This window comes from Podarcis melisellensis (genome assembly GCF_964234715.1).
Source record: "Podarcis melisellensis genome assembly, chromosome: 1".
NCBI lineage: Eukaryota > Metazoa > Chordata > Lepidosauria > Squamata > Lacertidae > Podarcis > Podarcis melisellensis.
Window position 1 is genome coordinate 17270727 of NC_138528.1, and position 21975 is coordinate 17292701.

At 43.6% G+C, this 21975-nt stretch overlaps 1 protein-coding gene across 1 annotated transcript in view; it reads right to left on the reverse strand.

Moving 5' to 3' along the window:
• Window positions 1–2976: 2976 nt before the first annotated feature.
• Window positions 2977–21975, reverse strand: part of HHIPL1 (HHIP like 1) — a 30315-nt gene continuing 11316 nt past the window's right edge. The window contains exons 3-9 of the mRNA XM_081911642.1: window positions 17185–17328; window positions 14962–15290; window positions 10931–11057; window positions 9409–9554; window positions 6841–6922; window positions 6573–6655; window positions 2977–4650 (exon numbers count right to left, since the gene is read on the reverse strand). Of these exons, the coding sequence (XP_081767768.1) occupies window positions 4028–4650; window positions 6573–6655; window positions 6841–6922; window positions 9409–9554; window positions 10931–11057; window positions 14962–15290; window positions 17185–17328 (1534 nt within the window). The 3' untranslated portion in view covers window positions 2977–4027. The remainder of the gene's footprint in view (window positions 4651–6572; window positions 6656–6840; window positions 6923–9408; window positions 9555–10930; window positions 11058–14961; window positions 15291–17184; window positions 17329–21975) is intronic.

Sequence of the window (21975 nt, forward strand, 5' to 3'; positions counted from 1 at the left end):
CCTGGCCTTGACTCGATGTTTTGACGTCCTGGTTTCCTTCTTCCGCATGATGCATTAAAAACATACTGGCCTTGACAGTCCTTAGTCTGGATTTCCTGACAGTTTTCTCAGACTGAGTCATGTCTCATGGGTTTTTTACCTACTTCCCTGCGACTCGTGGTCTTTCAGTTTTCTAGTTAACAGCGCAATAAAAATGCTCGGATGAAAGACTGAATGTGTTTGGGATGCACGGATTCAGGTTTACAAGGGGGAAAGTCAGGCTGCCCCAGATTTGATTACTGTCCCAGCCCAGCTCCCCCGTGCCAAGGGGCTCCCAGGCCTCACAGTGCCACTGCTGCTACATCACTCAATTTAAAACGCACCAACTTCTAAAACAACCAGAATGTGACGGGCTCAAACAGGATTTTAACTTATTAACAGGTTGCTGGAATTGGGGGATGCAAAATCTGAAAGGAGAAGAGAACACATCCAGATGGTTTCTTGCACGGTGAGGGCACAACTGTGCTACTGCAGTAGACACACCTATGAATCAAGGTGTTGCATTACTTGCGAAGTCAGACATCTGAAGGCATCTGAAGGCAGCCCTCTTTAGGGAAGCTTTTAATGTTAAATAGGTTATTGTATTTTAATATTCTGTTGGAAGCTGCCCAGAGTGGCTGGGGAAACCCAACAAGATGGGCGAGGTATAAATAATAAATTATTATTATTATTATTATTATTATTATTATTATTATTATTATTATTAGTCAGGTATAGATACCGGTAATTATAAAGAGAGCAGCACAGCTGGAAGCCTGCTAAGCAACTTGCTAAACAGAACTGGGCCAATAAGATATGTGTGGCTATGATCAGTACCGGATTTACGTATAAGCTAAACAAGCTATAGCTTAGGGCCCCACTCTCTTGGGGCCCCCCCAAAAATGTAAAGGGGGAAAAACTGGATGTACATTTCCAAAATATAAGATAAAAAAACAAATAAAATAAAACCTACAGATAGCACCAGTGTTTTGTTATGTGCAAATGGCTTTAGATACCTATTAGGTCCATAAATTACCATATAGCATCTATTCAGCGACAATTTGTTGTTGACAAAGGACAGCTAGACATATAAAGGGCCCCATTACCTTCAGCAGCTTAGGGCCTCATGAAGCCTAAATCCGGGGCCCTGGCTATGATTACGTACAAACATGCTCAGCAAATGCAATAAACGCCAGTTATTGGTGCTGCAATTGCCATTTCTCTTACGTGGAAGCACCTTCAATTGCAGTCACTTTGGAGTAGGCATGATTAAAACTGTTGTCACATTACGTGCTGCTGCAATCCTGTCTGGTCCATGGGCCAAATTTGGTGCGCTAGGCCTCCCCCATTTTTCTTGTGAGGCTGTTTCTTGTGAGGCCCAAACCACACATTTCCCCCCATAACAGAACTACCCGAGGGGGAGGTGGTCAGGTAGCCAGATTAGCTGCTTGTGCAGCCAGTCCCTGCAGAAAGCAGAAGTAATAGGGACCTCCATCTTGCTTGATCACCATCTCCCCTCACCAGTACAGGCCAACCTTTGGCAGTGGGGTGGTGGAACCCACTTGCCAATCACCCCATCACATCATTGTCAGATGACTGACAGGTGGGTGGTCCCGTCCAGCTGTCAAAGTCGGCCCATGGGGCGTGGCCCCAAAAGATTCCTAACTCCTGCTATGCATTTCTAAAGGTAAAGGGACCCCTGACCATTAGGTCCAGTCGTGACCAACTCTGGGGTTGCGGCGCTCATCTTGCTTTATTGGCCAAGGGAGCCAGCGTACAGCTTCCAGGTCATGTGGCCAGCATGACTAAGCTGCTTCTGGCGAACCAGAGCAGCGCATGGAAACGCCGTTTACCTTCCTGCTGGAGCGGTACCTATTTATCTATTTGCACTTTGGTGTGCTTCCGAACTGCTAGGTTGGCAGAAGCAGGGACTGAGCAACAGGAGCTCACCCCGTCATGGGGATTCGAACCGCCGACCTTCTGATCGGCAAGTCCTAGGCTCTGTGGTTTAACCCACAGCACCACCCGTGTTCCTTATGCATTTCTACTTAAAAGGTAAGCCCCACTGACTTCAGTGGGCATTATTCTCAGGTAAGTGTGTATAAGACATTGTCCCACCTTTCATTTATATGAAAAGTTTCTCATAGCTGTTGAGATAATATTTAAATTGCGTAGTCAATTTTTCAAAGGCCAATAATAATAATAATTAAACAGGCACACACCTTTTTTTTAAATAAGCGACAATTGTAAATATTAAAAGACCACCTCCAGATTTTCTGAATTGCAATTTTGAGAGAGGAAAACAAAAACACAGAGAAATACAATTTTCTTCATACCAGCTACCTGGAAACCTCAGTTGGTGAAGTGTAACTGTTCATTAGAAGCAATGCTATGGCTTCTTGCATATTAGCTAAAGGTAAAGGGACCCCTGATCATTAGGTACAGTCATGGACAACTCTGGTGTTGCGGCGCTTATATTGCTTTATTGGCTGAGGGAGCCGGCGTACAGCTTCCGGGTCACATGGCCAGCATGACTAAGCTGCTTCTGTCAAACAGCGCACGGAAACGCCATTTACCTTCCCATTTATTACCTTACCTATTTATCTACTTGCACTTTGACATGCTTTCAAACTGCTAGGTTGGCAAGAGCAGGGACTGAGCAACGGGAGCTCACCCGTCGTGAGGATTCGAACCTCCGACCTTCTGATCAACAAGCCCTAGGCTCTGTGGTTTAACCCACAGCGCCACCCTGGTGTTTATAATGTTTCCCATCAGTTACCTTGGGTTATAAGACCTAGGCCCTTGGATCCACATTAACAGTCATGCATCTTTTAAGCACTTAAGAATTTCTGAGCTTGGGTGGGATATTCTCCATAATGTTTCAGTTATTTATTTGTAAAATGTGGACCACAGAATATAAATCCTTACATCAAAGAATAATATTAAACCACCATGAGATGTTTGCCACGTGATCTTATTTTTAATCCAGCTTTCCAACACAATCGTTCTCTTATTTACAATGGAAACCTTTTAAAAAATAAAAAAGGGAAACGAATGCTGGCTAGTTATATATTACTCCCATTTGTAAAATGGCAAGCTTTCACTGACCACAGATGTGGTCAGTTTAGAGACAGTGTACTGCTTTTGTACATCTGGTATACACAAATAATTGGCTAGATCCAGACTTTATTCATGATTAAGCGGTTGAAATCAATGGGTGGTGCCTAACTTAAATCTCATTGACTTCAATGAGTCTACTCTATGCAAGTGTAAGCGGAGAGTGAATGGAAAACTGATAGCTGGGGAATATGAAGCTCTGTTAGGTGAAGTCAGAGAGAACTGCTTCCAGATGGGGGCTTAATACTGTAAACATGTGGTTCAGGTAGTGCACAGTTTTCTGGCATCAGTTCCCCCCTCCCCTGCCCCGAATTTATCATATTTTTTCACTAAAAGGGTAATCCAGACTGAATGCAAAGGAAAGGTGGACTGGCATTTTGAGGCCAATGACATAGTGTGGAAAAAAACTTGCATGTCTTAGAAACACCCACCCCATGATAAACACTAATCTGAAAGAGATAGGGATATGGTGTCAGATTTTTGTTAGCGTAGAGGCAGCCAAAATTGTTGAGCTTTTTTTTAGGGGGGCGGAGAGCCATCTGTGTTAAGGGTGCCGAGAGCAATTGGAGAACCCTTTTCATCTTGCAGAGCTACGTTTTGCAGAGTGGTTTTAACGAGCAATCCCTGTTCCCAGAGAGTTCTGGGGAATGCAGCTCTCTGTAAGGAACAGAGGTCTCCTTGCAGCACTCAGTCCCCACGATTCTATGCAAGAAGCCATGATGTCCAAAGTGCTACGACACTGATTTAAACATCTAGTGCGGATGGGGCCCGAAGTCTGGATCTAGTCATTAGGATTTCTAAACCAAGGTGTGTTAATTACTCATTAAGGGTGTGGGTTTGCTTGTTTATTTGACAGGACAAGACTTGGTACCATCCTGTGAGTCCATTCTCCCTACTGTTCAGTCTCGAAAACATCTTCGTGACTACATATCACTCCCGCGTCTTCTTTGTGGGAGCAATTGTGCCTCCCAATGTTTGCGTGGGAGCATTCCAGGAGCGTCTTCTCACGCCCTGTGCACTGGACGTCATCAAGGAGAATGGGAAGCGAGTGACCCTCCCCGAACGCTGCTTTCTTAGTTGCCCGGATCACAAAGGCAAAGCCCAACTGGCGGCACACAACCGCGGCTGCCTTCGAGTTCCACAAGTCGTCGCACACAGTGCCCCATTCTCCATTGATAAAAATCTCAACCCTCCCCCGATCTTTCCCTTTTGCGCTGCCGTCCATTATCCGGACTGCACCATTCCGTGGCTCCGGGGGAGCACTGGTGGGCTTCTTCCTCCTCCTCTGGCCTCTTCTTCCACCGGCCCTTCCTCCCTTCCTGGGCTTTGGGGCTCTTGTTCTCGGTGCTGCCGTCGTCATCTGCACTCTGTTCTGATTTCTCATGAGGGTCAAGAGTTGCTCCAGCCAATCTGGAGTTGTCGCTCGAGGAGGTCCTGCAGTTGCTCTGCTCCTGGTTGGAGCTCTAGTCGTGGCTCTTAGCTTAGGGCGCTGCGTTGGCTTTTTAATTATAAGCTCTAGAGTGCAAAAAGAGAGACTTGGGTCAGCATTTTAAACAGACCCCTGAAGACCCTGGGTCCAGAAAGCGTCCTCTGCATCACTGCTAGCAACAAGCCAGGAGTTGCCTGGAAGATTCAGGACCCAGGACCCCTCCAGAAGATCCAGATCTTCTGAATATTGAGCGTTCATCCCAATTTTACATGGTTTTGTGTGTTCTGTGGTATTTTATGTATTGGGGGGCTGCCAGGACAATATAACACCAGTCCTAAAGGATCTTCACTGGCTCCCAGTACGTTTTCGAGCACAATTCCAAGTGTTGGTACTGATCTTTAAAGCCTACACCCATTCACAGAAATTGGGTTCTTATTGGATAAAGGCGTGGAACAACACTGCAGGAGAGCTGGGGTGGCCTGCAATGGGGCAGGGGCCCAACTGGTTCTATGATTCTATGGAGCCTGGAGCCAGCTTCTAACGGGGTCGTATTTGCTAGGCTGCAACCTCTCCCCTTTACTGAACTGCCACGCTTGCCGCAATAAAACCCACATGGCTTCCTTGGAAGATGTGGCAATGGCATTATTACGCCAACTCCGCAAGTGGAAATGCAGGCACATGTTTCTGTGGGCTGGGATATTTCTCTCTCGAGATTTCATCGTGAACCGGTTCAGTACACCGCCTGCCATCTACCCGCTCTTCAGAAAGCATCTCAAACGCATTGTTCCTTTCCTTTTCTTTTTGCTGTACCCTTCATTACTACTTCAGATTGGCTCGTTATAGCCTGTGGGAGAGCCAGCTTGCCTGATATGCCAGATACGCTCATCCATTGGTGGCTGAAAATATCGAGCATTCAGAGCCTATTCTCTTCCGTAATTGGAATGTGAATAAAGGGAGTTGCTAAGGGCAACCCATGACACATTCTGCACAAAGGGACGACAACGAATCTTTCCCTTTTCAGTTCTTAATGAGAAAGGCAGCAGGAAGAAGACCTATTTCCTTTTACCATCACAGGTTCCAAAAGCGACTGAGCTGTTTTCTCCCTGCTATCCCCCCCCCATTCATCAACCTCAAGATCTAAAGAAATAGTCTTCAAAGGGTGTTCAGTGTTCATGCCACAGTTGCAAAGAGCCTATGGGAATCTCCGTGATTCGAGCAGCATATTTTTTACATGACTTTCACAACTATTAGAGTGATGTTTCCTCTAAGAGAAAAGACCCACTTCTGCTTCGTACTACAGAATATGTAGAGTGAAGAACTTTTTACCGGTCATAACATGGATGAGTATTTTATCCACAACATGAGAATGCCTGTGCAATTATTCTATAAATCGCCTTTTGCCTTGTTGAGACTAGCACCTCACAAGAAGCTTGATGCAGCTTCAGAGTAAAACTTCCTGTATGTTTTAAATTATGGCTGTAAATTTTTCAGTGGTAATTATATTGTGAATATAAATAAATATAAATATAAATATAACATTTTAGTGCAAAGGCATCACTTTTTGCAAATGAAAGAGATTTTGACCTTGGAAGGCTTGCAATAAATGAAAACGTGGGCAACCCACCCTAGGAAGTTTTGAAAGGACATTCATTGTTTCATTTGCACTACAAATGCAGAATGAGCAAACAAAATTCAAACACCAGCAAAGAGGGCCAAGGCAGCCAATTTTTATTTGTGAGAATGGAGCTCAACTTGCCATTTTAACAGTCAGTTTTCTTGCATGCAGTCATGCCTGCTTCCTACTTGAAGCTACAAGCTTGAATGAAATAGAATTTCTTTGTGTTTTATGTTCTGAACTCTGCATCCAGTTTCTTGGCTTGTAGCTTCCATCAGCCCCCGCCCCCCTGAAACCAGAAGTGTTCATTAAAAATTCTTGTGCGAACCAGAACTTTGCCCCTCAGAAATCCCCAATGTGAATATTCATAAATAAAATATATGCGGCACTCACTTTCCTTTGGAACAAACTTTGTGAGCTTGCCTTTCACTTTCACTGGTAGAGGCTCAACGCGGCATTTCCCAGGCGGTGCTCTCCTGAAAAAAATAGGAAACAAAAAAGAGATTATTATAATGAAGCCTAGCCCTCCTCCCCCTCAGAAATGTTAATGGTTGTGAGAAGAATAAAGACTACAGAACAAAAATTGAAGCACTACGACTTGAGTTTTTTTCCTTCATATCAGAGAATAAACTTTTCTGAGCCAAAACGCACTGTGCCTTACCGTGACGTGTCAACCATTTTGTAAACTACACCATTGGGAGCGGTGGCACTCGGGACTCCAGTTGACATGAAATAAAGTTCTCCTTCATGAAAAAAAAACAAAAACAAAAGAAGGCATGAATCTTTCACATGTATCCTGGGGGCTCCACCGAGTGCTTTACTATCACAAAGCTAAGTAGCACAATGAAGTTTGTCAGCAGCAAACTCCAAAACCAATGATTGAGGAATTCTTATGCATTCTCCAGATCGTCAATTCGATTTAAGTAAATGAAGACTTGTGGTGTGATCTGGGAACTAGAGACCTTTTCAGTGGTGGCCTCATATCTGTGGAATTCTGTCCCAAGGGAGGGAAGTGTGAGACCCACCCCCCTGCTCCACTTTACTGGATTTTTTTAACCTATTCAGTTCAGCATAGCAAGGGAGTTCCTCTTCATGTATGTTAAAACTACTACCTTATTTTCAGATAGCCTTGTTTTGCTTCCAGGTATAGGTAAAGGTAAAGGGACCCCTGACCATTAGGTCCAGTCGTTGACGACTTTGGGGTTGCAGCACTCATCTCGCTTTACTGGCCAAGGGAGCCGGCGTACAGCTTCCAGGTCATGTGGGCAGCATGACTAAGCCACTTATGGCGAACCAGAGCAGCACACAGAAATGCCATTTACCTTCCCGCTGGAGCGCTACCTATTTATCTACTTGCACTTTGACGTGCTTTCGAACTGCTAGGTTGGCAGGAGCTGCGACCAAGCAATGGAGCTCACCCTGTCACGGGGATTCAAACCGTCATCCTTCTGATTGGCAAGGCACCCACGTCCCATTGTTTTGCTTCCAAACTGATACCAAACAGGTGGTTTCATGTATCACATACCTCATACAGTTCCTAAGCTCCAACTCTCTACCTTGAGACTCTCATTCCTTAAAATGACATCCATTTATTGGCTATTTCAGTGCTATCCCCTTTTTAAAAACGAATGGTCCATCTAGTTGTTCTCCATCATCTCTGTTAACAGCAAGTACCATCTATTTGAGTGTCCAGAACCACCACCAGCCCTCAGTATAGCTCAGGGATCTTGGCAAAGAGTCACAATTGCAGACGTCAAGAAACTTCGGTTTACAGTTGCTGGGAGCCAAAACTCGTAAACTGCAAAATTGTGGATGCTGCTGCTTAGCAACAATGGTCAACACTGACGGGGTGACGCTTTTGCCTGCATGTGCTATGGATTGTAAAATGAATTTTCTCTTATAAACCCGTCTCGAGCAAATCATGCTGCAGATCTAATCAACAGAACTGCCCAAGGGAGCGTCACTATCTCAAAGGTCCTTCCTCTCATCCCTGAAGTCTCCAAATCCACGGACCAAGGAATCATCCACATAACTGAGCACCCTGGGTTTTATTTGTCATATAGAAACTCCGAGGGTGGCTATTATCATTAGTTTCCAATTTCGACGACTGAAAGCTTATCTTTTTCAAGAGTTAGCCTTAACCAATGAAACTGATTGAGGGTTGATTTGGGATCACGCTTCTTCATGAAATGCACAAGTAATTTATGGAATTCATTACTGCAAGATGTGCTGATAGACTTTTTTAAAAAAAGAAAAGAAAAAGAAAACCCACAATGATTAGATAGATTCATGGAGAATAGAAACAGGCGCTAGCTAGGATGAGCCGAAACGAAACCTTCATGACTTAGGGCATCCCAGGGGCCAAAGGACAGGGAAGTTCTTCCCCTCCAACTGTAGAAAGGGAGGCAGAAGGAGAGATCCAGAGATACAAGCAACCCGGTTGCGGGGTAGAGAAACCTCTGCTACCATTGCTACTTCACTGTCACTACTCCAATGGAAAAAAATATGTCATCCCAGGGCGGGTGGAAAACCTGCAAAAAGAACTGTAGAAGAAAACACCATCCAAATGAAGAGGACGGAGGAGAAACACGGGGACCTGACTTGGCACAGAACATTTGACATGGCAGAAGCTCTCCAGGGGTATCAGAAGGAGCCTTTCCAAGCCTTACCTGGAGAATGACAGGTGAGGACTAAACCTGGACAAAGCATGTGCTCTGCAACTCAGCTGTGGTCCCTGCCCAGATCATAATGGTGTGTTGCCAAACTGTCTTAGCAGTGAATGCGTTTTCCAGGGGAAAGGCGATGGAGTGGGGGGGAATAAAAGCTTGACGGATCAATAGCACAGAGTTGCAGCGGACCTAAGGTGGGCTGAGGAAGAAGGCTTTGGAGCAAAGAATCTGGCAACCGAGGAATGAAGAATTACGTTTGCCCAAAGAGAAGAAGAAGAGTTTGGATTTGATATCCCGCTTTATCACTACCCGAAGGAGTCTCAAAGCGGCTAACATTCTTCTTTCCCTTCCTCCCCCACAACAAACACACTGTGAGGTGAGTGGGGCTGAGAGACTTCAGAGAAGTGTGACTGGCCCAAGGTCACCCAGCAGCTGCCTGTGGAGGAGCGGGGAAGTGAAACCGGTTCACCAGATTACGAGACTACCGCTCTTAACCACTACACCACACTGGCTCTCTGAGAGGGTTAGCCACACATATTGTTTAGCAATTTAGTGCTTACCGGCCTCGTCTTCAGCAAAAGAGATGATATACTGATAGTAGTTATTGATAAGTCCAGGAAACATGCAGGTTTGCCCTGTTCCCATGCATATTTCATTGTACTGCCAATCCCCAGTTGCTCGATTCTCTCTCAAGGACATGAGGCGCCTGTAAGACAAAAAGCAAATGAGGAGCCCAGGGTGGGGCAGGTGCTTATTAACTTGCATAAAACAATTTGAGAGAGAACTTTGTTTACGCCTGCTCCAATCAAGATGATTAAATGTGTTTCCTCCTTCTCTTCAGAACACTGGGTGCCTTCAACAGCAAATGGGAACTGAAGATGCATATAAGGACTGCCTGCATTTCTGGCACAGCTGAAGTGCACTCCTGAGCCAAATTAATTTGCAGCTCTGACCGCGAGTGATGAACATCATTTGCATATTGAACAGGGGAGGTGTCAAGCTATAGCTGAAGGTCAGTCTTTGTTCTACAAGAATAAGAACATAACAATTTTTTTACCTTTTAAATTGTCTCCTTATTTCCAGTACCTAAACCCTATTGCCATCTTAATCATGAGGACTAGATACCTTTTTTTTTAAAAGAGGCAAAGGTGGGATTCCTTGGAGCACATAAGGCATGGGAACTTGCACATGAAACTCATGGAATATATATTGCTAACTCCAGTTAAACATTGGCATATAACTGGTCTATTAAAGTCAGGACACGCGTGAGCTTTAAAACCATGAAGGCTAGAAAGGCCACCTGTAATTGGAAGCAAAGTATTAAGCACTGAGATTATATCAAGCTGTCAAACACTATTTTAACTAAAGACAATTTTTTGAAAATGTTTATGGCAGGGCAAAATATTCAGATTGCTCTGGACTTAAGTTAAATATAAATCTGACTGCATTCAAAGCATGTTTACACATAGAACAGCAACATTAACCCCTAATCCTACTGTTACATTCATAGACCTGAACATTCGTATGAATATAAAGAAATAGGCTAATGGGATACACGAGTCAGTTGTGATAACGTATTAGTGGCTGAACGCTAAGCAATCATTGGCAGATCGTTCAGTGTTTACAGCGCGATAGGTTTTTGCATCTCATACTTGAAAATTCTGAGAGGAGGAATTTCATTCAGTATGCATTGAAAGCCACAAGATATATATAATTGGCGCTTTCTGAAACAATAATGTAAAGCAAAAACAGAGTTATCCTTCAAAGTTCATGCTGATCTGAATTTCCAAATGCATTTCTCCAGCCAACAATGTTTACCAAAAAAAATGCACATATTAAGGGAAAGTGTGCATTAAAATGTGCTTATTAGGAGAATTTCACATTAAATGCAGATGGATTTTCATGAGGATGTTCTTTAAAAAATATAAGTAAAATAAAATTGCTGCAAAATGTAGAGAACTGAATTTAAGATGGGGGTAAAATGAGGAAACTGGGAGATATGAAATTAACAGTTCCTCTCATCCCCGATTCCAGCTGGAGTTGTTGGTTGCTCACCTAATGGCCGCTCTGCCTGTCACTTACCCGCTCATAAAATCTCCAAATATGTACACCCCATTCAAGTTTGGAGACTCACAACCCCGATAGACATAGCCTCCTGTCACCGACTTCCCCATTTTGTGTGGATAAGCATATATGGGGAGAACATCATCTGCAGAGTGGGGAAAAGAGAATTATCATGCCTGGAGGATGCAAATCAGCCATCGTATAATCATTCATATATCATGGTTCACTGAAGGCTGGAAAGTGTTACACTGAATTCTGTTTTTTATTCTATAGCTTGCTTTGTTTTAAACCCCCATAGAGTAGAAACAGTGTTAGAAACTGAGATGTGAAAGCTAGGAGCTCAATGGCACCTTAAACTTAGGTTATGGGCACAACAATGGAATATCTAGGCTCAATTTTTAACATAACAAGAATACAAAGCTGAAAATGAAGGAACTGCAGCTAAAATATTATGTTCATTTTTCACATGGACTAGTCCTTCCCCTGTCCACCCCCGCCCCCTAATATTCTTAAGAGGGTCTTTTCTCCAGTCTTCAGAAAGTAGCTGGAAGTGGGGAGGCAGAAAAAGGTCCTCCTTTCCATCCAATCTGCAGTTTTAAATATGAAATCTTAGACGCAGTACTGTTCCCAGAGCTCAGAAACAGCTCGCGATAATGAAATTCCCTGTCACAAAATGAGCCTAGAACAATGGGCATTTCGAACACTGAATAGAAACAAGAAGGTATATTTTACAGAACCTTCTTCCAAAGACAGCAGCATTTACAGGGCTCCTCTACCAGAAGATATATCAGGGTTTTATTCCCCAAATACAACATGGTTTAATTCAAAATCCAGTTTATTTTAGCACTTAAAAGTCCCCCTAAGTAATGTTGCATTGTCTGCTTATTGTAGCTCTGGATGTTCCTAGCATGAGCAGGAACATAGGAACCTGCCATATTCTGAATCAGAGTAAGTCCATCTAGTTCAATATACACAGACTGGAAGCAGAGAAAAGTCCCAGCCTTATTTTGAGACACTAGGGGACTGAACTTGGGATCTTTGCCACTGAGCTACAGTCCTGGCACAAGCCACAAACATTTCTAAGGCAGTGCGTTGGAGCTGGTTTTGAGGCTCTGCTGCAACCTTTATGAATGTATAATACATCATAGCAACATTTATGAACTACAGCCAATCCTTGTTTTATGTGGGACTTCTGTTCCAGACCCCTTCCCCCCATGCATCAGCGGAGCATGTGTAAGCCCGCCACTTTCCATGACGTCTTTAAGACATTTTGGTGTCTACTTCCAGATTCAGCACTATGCGCATGTGCACAATCACGTGGCGTCCAGACGCTCCTAACCGGGAGTTCCCTGTATTATAAACTGATACACACACAAATTTGAAGTCTGCCCCAGGCCTCTTGGCTTCCATAAATAAGTCACAGGAGCGTCTACAAACAATTATTCACAGGGGAAGGGCACCATGTTGGATCATTCTGCTTCCTCCAACAAGAAGGGGAGAATAACCTGATGAAAGAATACCAGCCTAATTGCACATGATGTCTGAGCTCATAATGGCTTCTTCACTTATTGCATCATCTGATTTATTATTTCAATCTGATGACAATTAAAAGGAGAAACAAACTGCAATACTGCTTATGAGTGTCAGTCATCGGGATACAGACCCGTGCTAACATTCATCCCTTTTGCTCAGATCCAGTTAGCCAATTTCGTTCAGATGACACTCTAGTCTGAAGTCTAGACTTGCATGCTGGCCGACTGATCTGAAGTCTAGATTTCACAACCCTTCTCTACTGACCTGGCTCAAAATTTAAGAAGCTGGCTTGTTTTCTAAGCAGCAGTGATGGAATTTTATAAAGGACAAGGTAGCTTTTAAAAACAACAAACAGAATGACTAATCTGTGCATGGGATTAAGAGTTTAGAAACTAGGTTTTTATTGCTCTAACTAGACTGTGATTGTAAGCATTCTGGAATCAAGTTCCAGTGAAATCAACGAGGCTTACTTCCAAATACATAGGTTTAGGCTTGGGACTCTCGCATATTTATCCCTTATGGTAAAAAATAAATAAATGAATTTCCTAAGGAAAAAACAGAACACAGAAGCTGGTAACATGTATGCCTCTGTGGGATTTTCATTAAGTAATAGTCTGGACAGCAGAGCTAAATTTGTCTTTTCCACATATTTGCCGAGTCCCTAATGCAACCACTCTGAAAATCTGGCACACTAGGGCATCATTAGCAACATAGCTGGCTAAGAAGCAGAACAGCAGAAACGGAACAGCAGCTCAGATTCCTTTTCCTCTTCTCACTCACTGTATAATCTGAAGAGCAGCAAGCCTGCTTCAGCACATTCTGCAATTCAGTTCCTATCCTCCTGGCCTGAAATTGTGACTGGAAAGTCTGAAGCTAGGTCTGCGGCTTGTGACTCTTCAAGCCTGAACAGAGCCTACCAGTGGCCAGATTGCTCACCAGAACAAGACGGTTTGAGCATATTAACATCAATCCTGGCACAACTGCACTGGCTGCCGGTTAGTTTCCAGGCCCAATATAAATGCTGGTTTTGACCTATAAAGCCTTAAACAGCTCAGTGCCTCAATTCCTTAAGGTCTGCCTCTTCCCATAAGAACTGACCTGGTCCCTGTGCTTGCCATCTGACGCCCTTATAATAATAATAATAATAATAATAATAATAATAATAATAATAATTTATTACTATACCCCACCCATATGGCTGGGCTTCCCCAGCCATTCTGGGCGGCTTCCAACAAATTATTAAAATACCGTAATACATCAAACATTAAAAGCTTTCCTAAACAGGGCTGCCTTCAGATGTGTAATGGTGGTAAGGGGTTACTTGTGCGTAAGTTGCCTGCTAGTTGTGTCCGACTGCCTGGTTCACCATGCCTTGGCTGACAGCACACACTCCGTGGCCGGTCAGTCGCTTGCAGAATCTGTCAGTGGGCGTTTCTTGAACCTTTTCCAGCATAAGAGCTGTTTGATGCTAAGTCTCCTCCTACTTTCCCTGCGCGGAACTCGTCTGCGCAAGTAAGGGGAAGGCAGGGGTGTGCCAGCGCTCTCTCCACTAGTCTCTGATGGAGGGTCTTGGAGACCAGTCTCCAATTCCTCCATCTCCCTCCCTTCTCTACTGGTGTTGCGCTGAATTCCTTCCCCCCTGCTGGTCCCCACTCCGGCATCGCTCTGGAGCCCTGCCTCCGCCTCTCGCTCTGATGTCAGTTCCCTGACAAGATGTCTTCTAAAAGTCTGGTAGTTGTTGTTGTTCTCTTTGACATCTGGTGGGAGGACGCCACTAACGAGAAGGCCCTCTGCCTGGTTCCCTGTAACTTGGCTTCTCGCAGTGAGGGAACCGCCAGAAGGCCCTCGGAGCTGGACCTCAGTGTCTGGGTAGAACAATGGGTAGAACGATGTTTCTCTTTGTTTCCTTCTCTCTGTTTCCCATCCCAGAGAGGTTCGAAGGGTGGCAACAATCGAACGGGCCTTTCCTGTGGTGACTCCCTGATTGTGAACTGCTCTCCCCATGAGACTGTCTTGGCACCATCATTACATGCGTTTAGGCGGCAGGCAAAACCATTCCTCTTTACCCAGGTCTATGGCTATTAATTAATCTAAGGCCTGTGAAAGTGTGGGGGAAAGAACTGTTATTATACTGACTATTTTATTATAAGGCTGTCTGCCAGTATGCTTTTTATTATGTTTGTAACATTGATGTTCTAAAATGTGTTTTTAGTGTTGTTCACCGCCCTGGGATCTTTTGATAAAGGGCAGTATATAAATTGAAATAATAATAATAATAATAATAATAATAATAATAATAATAATAATAGTGACATCTCCATCCTCTTGATGTCCCAGGAGCATCCCTCCCTATATATATATACAGAGAGAGAGAGAGAGCGCGCGCTAGTGATCTAGCTGCATGAAGCCTGATGAGTCATGAGCCCAAAAAGCGTGCTTCCAATTGGGCGATCCAAATTGCCAAAATCACCAAAGCAATTCACTGTCCAATTCAATTACTCAGAAGCCATACTCACCTAATGAGGAATTGGTGCACAGTTTTTTGTCGTAGCAGCTAAACCCTTCTCTTGCTCTCCAGCCGTAATTTTTCCCTTTCTCAACTATGTCGATTTCTTCGAATTTATTCTGCCCCACGTCGCCGCAGAAAAGCCGGCCTTTCCCTTCCTTTGTGTAGGGGTCACCTCTGTCGAAAGAGCAGCGCCACATATTCCTCGCCCCATAAGCATAGACTTCTGGCCGGGCTTTCGGCTCGTTAATGAAAGGATTGTCCGGTGGGATTCTGTAAAGAGGCCCATGGTCATTGTTGTCCACATTGATCCGGAGAACTTTCCCTAACAGCGTTGACCTGTCAAAGGGCAAAACACCAAAATAACATTCTGTTAAAACTTCCCCTTCCATTAGATTATTGCAATACATGAACGCAGCAGCAAGGTTTCCATAAGCAGGGAGGCTAACAGTGCATATAAATTTTATTAGGAGTTCAAACAGATATTTTTGAAGATTTTGCACAGAAGTGCTACGGCATATTAAATAACCAGAAGTGATTTAGTAAATGAATCAAGCGTTTCATTAAGCAATGGCTGGTCTCTGAGATGGGCTGCATAATGTGTGCAAATGTATTTTCAGCTGACTGTGTTTTTGTCTGTTTTGATCCCATTTGAATTGTGTGCTTCCTGAATGTATTTTAATGTGTTCTGCTACTCACCCAAGTTTTCTACTAAATTCACTGGAAAAGGTGAATTAATAAGCATGCATGTCTTTCTTCCTCACAAGCCATACTGGGTGAGAAGATATTGTTAAACCCTTCTGCCTATGTAAATAATAGGTGGTTTGGAATGCATTCTTCCTCGCAGGAACCCTAAAAATTGGGAAAATGACTGGCAAAAGGGCAACATTCATTTTGCTCAGCGGACTGCCTGTGCCATCACTGGGCTTTCTAGTGAGACTACCAAGCTGAGACTGTTTATTCTGGACATTCACACACCAGAACTTGGAGCAAGACCATCTTATTTCAAAGGGGCTATTGAGAATGCTTCCCAAGGATATGCCCTTCTGCGGTCATCCGTGTGACATGTTTAAACTAGTGGCTTTAATGATTTCTTTAAAATCTTCCTTGGCTGCTGACTGAAGTGGGTATCAAGCTACCAGAAAAGCAAGCTCAGTTTTGGAAAACAGCAAAATCAGCTTTTTGAATCACATTGTAAGAAAATCATTATATCATATATGGGACAAATAGAAGAATTTACTGGAAAATAAGACCCCGTGGTGGATTTCACCACTAGAAGTGTTAGCGGTCAAAAAATTAAATATGGAAAGAGGTTGGTTAACTTATAGAAAGTGGAAGATAGAGGAGGAAAATCAGTTGAAACTGAAGAAAATATAAAACATTTGTTTACTGATTTGCTCCAATATCACCAACTAAATGATATATTTAAATTGGATAAAAAAGTGGGTTTTGGGAAAGAAATCTCAAGATTACAAAAAGATCTGTTGGAAAGTAATGAAAAGGTTCTGTCAAAAGTATATAAAATGTTGTTGGAGTGGGAGACAAAAGATGAAGAAGTGAAATCGGTAATGATACATTGGGCAAAAGATGTGGGGCATAATATACAATTTAGGGCATGGGGAAAGTTACGGAAGGTTGATTTAGGATTTATTTACCGCATGCTGTTCACTAAAGGAAAAATATATGAAAATGATGTATAGATGGTATTTAACTCCTACAAGACTTGCAAAAATGTACCAAAAAATGTCAAATTTGTGTTGGAAATGTAAAAATAATGAAGGTACATTTTTCCATATGTGGTGGACCTGTAAATTAGCATTTGGAACCAAGGGTACCTTTTTTTTTTTTGCACTAATTATACAAAAGTTGGCAAATTAGGCAGAAATTTGCCAGATCACAAAATACACAAAATCTGCTCAATAAGAGCATGCCATCATGCCAGCCTTCTCCAAGCTGATGCCCTCTGGATGTTCTGGACTACAAGTCCCATCAGTCCCAGTCTGCATAGCCAATGGTCAGGGATGATAGGAGTTGTAGTCCAGACCATCCAGAGGGCATCAGGTTGGGGAAGGTTGCATTATTGGACTGAGTAGCCCCAGCATGCAACCTGAGCACAAGAAAAGCAATAAGAGTATGCACTACTGCTGAAACTAATCTGACTTCTACATAAAATCAACCGAGTGCTGCCTGCCTGCCCCATTCCCAAATAATATCATGTCTAACGGACTCCTACTTGTTTTGAGCATTTCCAAACAATCCAAAAGGATCACCGGCCATTCCCCCATCTCCAGTGAAGATATAAAGATAACCATCATCTCCAAACAACAACTCGCCTCCATTATGATTGGAAGCAGGTTCATCTATCTCGAGAATTACCCTGCAGAGAAAAGAGAGAGAAATAATCATAGCAGCAAAACATTAGCAATACAGACGAACGCTACAACAAAATGCAGTCTGTTGACATTTGTTAAGGATTGGAAACTTGTTATGGAGTATAGCAGTTGTAAGGCATTATAACTGTTGGTTAGATTGGCATGGATTCATTTAATATGTTAAGGATGGGTGAATCTGTCCATTTTGGTTGCTTTCTGTTTCCCACTTTCCCCATCTTAAGTTCATGAATCAATTTGTGTTCCATGAAAAAGGTTTACTTTTTTTTTTTAAGGCAGAACGTAAAAGTATGGAAACTGTATTCCACAAACCACAAAAGCAAAACTGCATGAGGCAAAGTGTTAACACTTGAATTTATGAAGATAAAGCCAAGATCCTTTTGTTCCCACCCTTCCCCCAGACGTTGTTCATCTTCAAAGCATTTCAGCTCTTGAGTTGAACCAACACACACAACACAGAGATGCCTTAGCAAGAATACAACACTGTATACAATATGCCTCGCAAATCTCTGAAGTGGTTTTATATATATAATGGAGCAAGATGAATAAATGCTTAGTAGGGAATCCGAAGGAAATGCTGTCTGAATTTTAAAGTAAAGGCAAAACACACAGTGAGCCATGCTTGCAGGAAAAGCCTGTAGTTCCTATCTGAAGGACATACATAAAAGGGGTAGATAATCACATTCAATTAGCACTAGAAACAGGTCTTAGAGTCATAGCATTGTAGAGTTGTAAGAGATCCCTGAGGGTCATCTCATCCAACCCCCTGCAATACAGAAATCTCAACTAAAGCATCTATGACAGATGGCCATCCAACCTCTGCTTAAAAACCTCCAAGGAAGGAGAGTCCACAACCTCCTGAGTGAGTCTGTTCCACTACTGAAATGCTTTTACTGTCAGAAAGTTCTTCTGTATGTTTAGCTGGAATCTCCTTTCTTGTAATTTGAAGCCCACTGGTTTGTGTCCCACCCTTCAGAGCAGGAGGAAACAAGCTTGTTCCCTCTCCCTGTGACAGCCCTTGTGATATTTAAAATAGCTATCATATCTCCTCTCAGTCTCCTCTTTTCCAGGCTAACCATATCCAGTTCCTTCAACAGTTCCTCATAAAGCCTAGTTTCCAGACCCTTGGTCACCTTCCTCTGAACACATTCCAGCTTGTTCATATCCTTCTTAAAACAAAGTACTCCAGGTGTGGTCTGACCAAGGCAGAATAGAGCAGCACTATTACTTCCCTTGATCTGGACACAATACTTCTGCTAACATTGAGAGTGAGAGCACCCATTGTGGTCTTTACGGACATAAGAAGAATCTTGCTGGATCAGGCCAAAAGCCCATCTAGTCCAATATCCTGTTCTCAACTGTGGCTGACCAGATGCATTCTTGGAAGCCCACAATCAGGACCTAAGCAATACTCTTCTTGCTTATGGTACCCAAAAGCCAGTACTCAAAAGAGACGAACTGCCTCTGATAGCAGAGGATGAATACAGTCCTCATGGGTAGTAGCTACTGATAGCCTTCTCCTCCATGAAAACTGTCGAATCCTCTTTTAAAGCCATCATTGAATCATAATTTAACTATGCACTGATTGAAGAAGTGCTTCCTTTCTCTGTTCTGAATCTTCCCAACAGTCAGCCTCACTTGATGGCCCTGAGTTCTTATCTCTCTCCAGTTTCTCCATTCCATGTGCCATCTTAATATTTTGTTATCATGTCCCCTCTCCTTCTGTCCGCCCACCCACAGGCATGCGCGCACACACACACGCACACACACACACACACAAATATTTGCTGGCCAAGGCACAAATCCACTTAAAGACCCACTTCTACCTGCACTGATTAAAGTGGGCTGGTGTTGCTTTCCACCCTTCCTCACTGCTGTTTTGTCATGATGACCTCACGTCGAGCTAAATGTCTGGAGACGCCCAAAGTACAACCAAACAAAAGGCAGTCCAGCTGGAACTGTTCTCCTGTGTTCCAAGAGCCCAGACGGTTCAATGAAAAACAAAATGAAGGCCACCTGACGTTATCTTTTCCTACTTGCTTTCCAAAGACATGCTAATAAACGGCCACAGTTGCACATCTAGTTGCATCAACCTGCTTTGCACAACTAGCTTTGCCATTTGAATCGCTGTTTCCTGTTCAACCTAAGGAAACCTGGTCTGTTGCTACTCACCTAGCTATGCCACACCTTGGCTCCAGGCCAACTGACCCCATTATCCAACTTCTTCTGTTTTCTGTCGAGGGCCCTAGTGTTTGGCCTTAAGAGCATAAGGCTCTTAAGTCCCACTGCCCTATCCACTAGAAAGGAAAATGTCCTTTCTGCCACTACAGAAATCACCTGATTTTTGGCAATTCCAACCTTGACGAGCAACTCTTCCATACCTCCCTCAGGTAAAAAAATATAAAGGTAAAGGACCCCTGGATGGTTAAGTCCAGTTAAAGGCAACTATGGGGTTGTGGCACTCATCTTGCTTTCTTTTTTTTTATATATATAATTTTTTTATTAAGGTTTTTTCATACAAATACATATTTAACAAACAAAATAAATTTTATAACATCTTTTCATTCTACTTTGGACTCCCTCACGCCTTCTGCTTCCACTTGCATCATTAAAAAGAGAATTTTTCCAAGCAAATTATCGTTTTGTTTAAAATCTTAAATCCAATAATTTAGGTTAAACTCTAATATAAAATATAATTTGATGGTAGACAGTTGTTTCTACTCTGGCATCTTTGTTAGCATTCAACCAAATTACAGTACTTTTGTAGATAAATCTTGAATTTCTTCCAGTCTTCTTCAACCCTCTCCTCTCCCAGGTCGCGGATTCTGCCAGTCATCTCGGCTAGTTGCATATAGTCCATCAGCTGCATCTGCCTGGCACTCATCTTGCTTTCAGGCTGAGGAAGCCGGTGTTTGTCCAGACAGCTTTCCGGGTCATGTGGCCAGCATGACTAAGCCACTTCTGGCTTAATGGAACACCGTGACAGAAACCAGAGCACACGGAAGTGCCATTTACCTTCCTGCTGCAGCAGTACCTATTTATCTACTTGCAGTGGTGTGCTTTTGAACTGCTAGGCTGGCAGGAGCTGGGACAGAGCAACAGGAGCTCACCCTGTTGCAGGGAATCGAACCACCGACCTTCTGACTGGCAAGCCCAAGAGGCTCAGTGGTTTAGACCACAGCGCCACCTTTTACCTTTACCTCCCCCAGGTAGACACCTCCCCACCAGTGCTATTTTTTCCAGAAAAAGAGGTCCCGGAACTCACCATGAACACCTCCCTCATTCTCTTAGAATGGCAATGGCGTCCACCTAAGAAGTGCCGGAACTTCTTAGTTCTGGCCAAATAAAAACCCTGCCCCCCACCCTACAAACCAATAGGCTTTTGCAGGGCTCAGATGGTTACAGGGGGAAATACGTTGTGGGAATATTTCCTTGCATGAACTTTATTAACTTATCTTAGCACCCAAGCCAATATATTCACCATGCAGCCCTAGCAGGAGGAGGGGGTTTGCCTCCCTATTTTCTTCTGACAAAGGTAGCCCTAAACGCACAAGAGAATCTCATATTGGTGAGCAAACCAGACCAGGAAGATTTTAGGAGAGTAGAGATTGTCAACTGTCCTGTCCTACTGGTGCAAAGAGGCGCCCTTGGGTGTTGTGGATGGCTTCCCTTGCAGTCCCTTCCATTAGGTAGGCAGGGTCATGAAGCACAGACAGAACAGACCTAACGCCCATCAGGTCACTGGAGTCAATCACCACAGTGGGCTCGATTCCTGGCAGCAAAGTCATGGGAGGGAATAAAACATACCTGAGTTCTCACACATACATCACAATGCTATCACCCCTGCCTTTTGAGTAGCAACTTTGCTCTTCACAAACTAAGCGGGAATTGCAGCAAATTTCAGTGCAAATGTGCAGTGAAGAAGGGAACTGAGAAGCACAGGGATATATACATGCCAATGTGCAACGCAACAAGAACATCTTTCAGCTGGTGGCTAAAACTGAAGGGGATTTATCTGAATTCTAAATATTATTTCCCATGGACAGCTCTGCAAAACTTTTCGGTCCCTTGAGAACACTTAAAGCATGATTTGTTTCTGTTCATGCAATCTTAAGGCTATACAGTGGTGCCCCGCAAGACGAATGCCTCGCAAGACGGAAAACCCGCTAGACGAAAGGGTTTTCCGTTTTGGAGGTGCTTCGCAAAACGAATTTCCTATGGGCTTGCTTCGCAAGACGAAAATGTCTTGCGAGTTCCTGCGGGGTTTTTTTCCTCCCCCCCCCTTTTCCTCAAGCCGCTAAGCTGCTTATCAGCTGATCCGCTAAGCCCGCTAAGCCGCTAATAGCGCTAATCTGCTAAGCTGCTAATGGGCTTGCTTCGCAAGACGAAAAACCGCAAGACAAAGAGACTTGCGGAACGGATTCTTTTCGTCTCGCGAGGCACCACTGTAAAGGGAATGAAAGTCATCTTGACCAGGGATGGGTGGCCTGTTGCCCTCCAGATGATGGACTACAGTTCCCATCACCCTTGACCACAGGCCATGCTTTCTGGGGCTGATAGAGGAGTTGAACAGCTGGAGGGTCACAGGTTCCCTATCTCTGATCTAAGACAAAGCCACTGAGCCGCTCCGTACT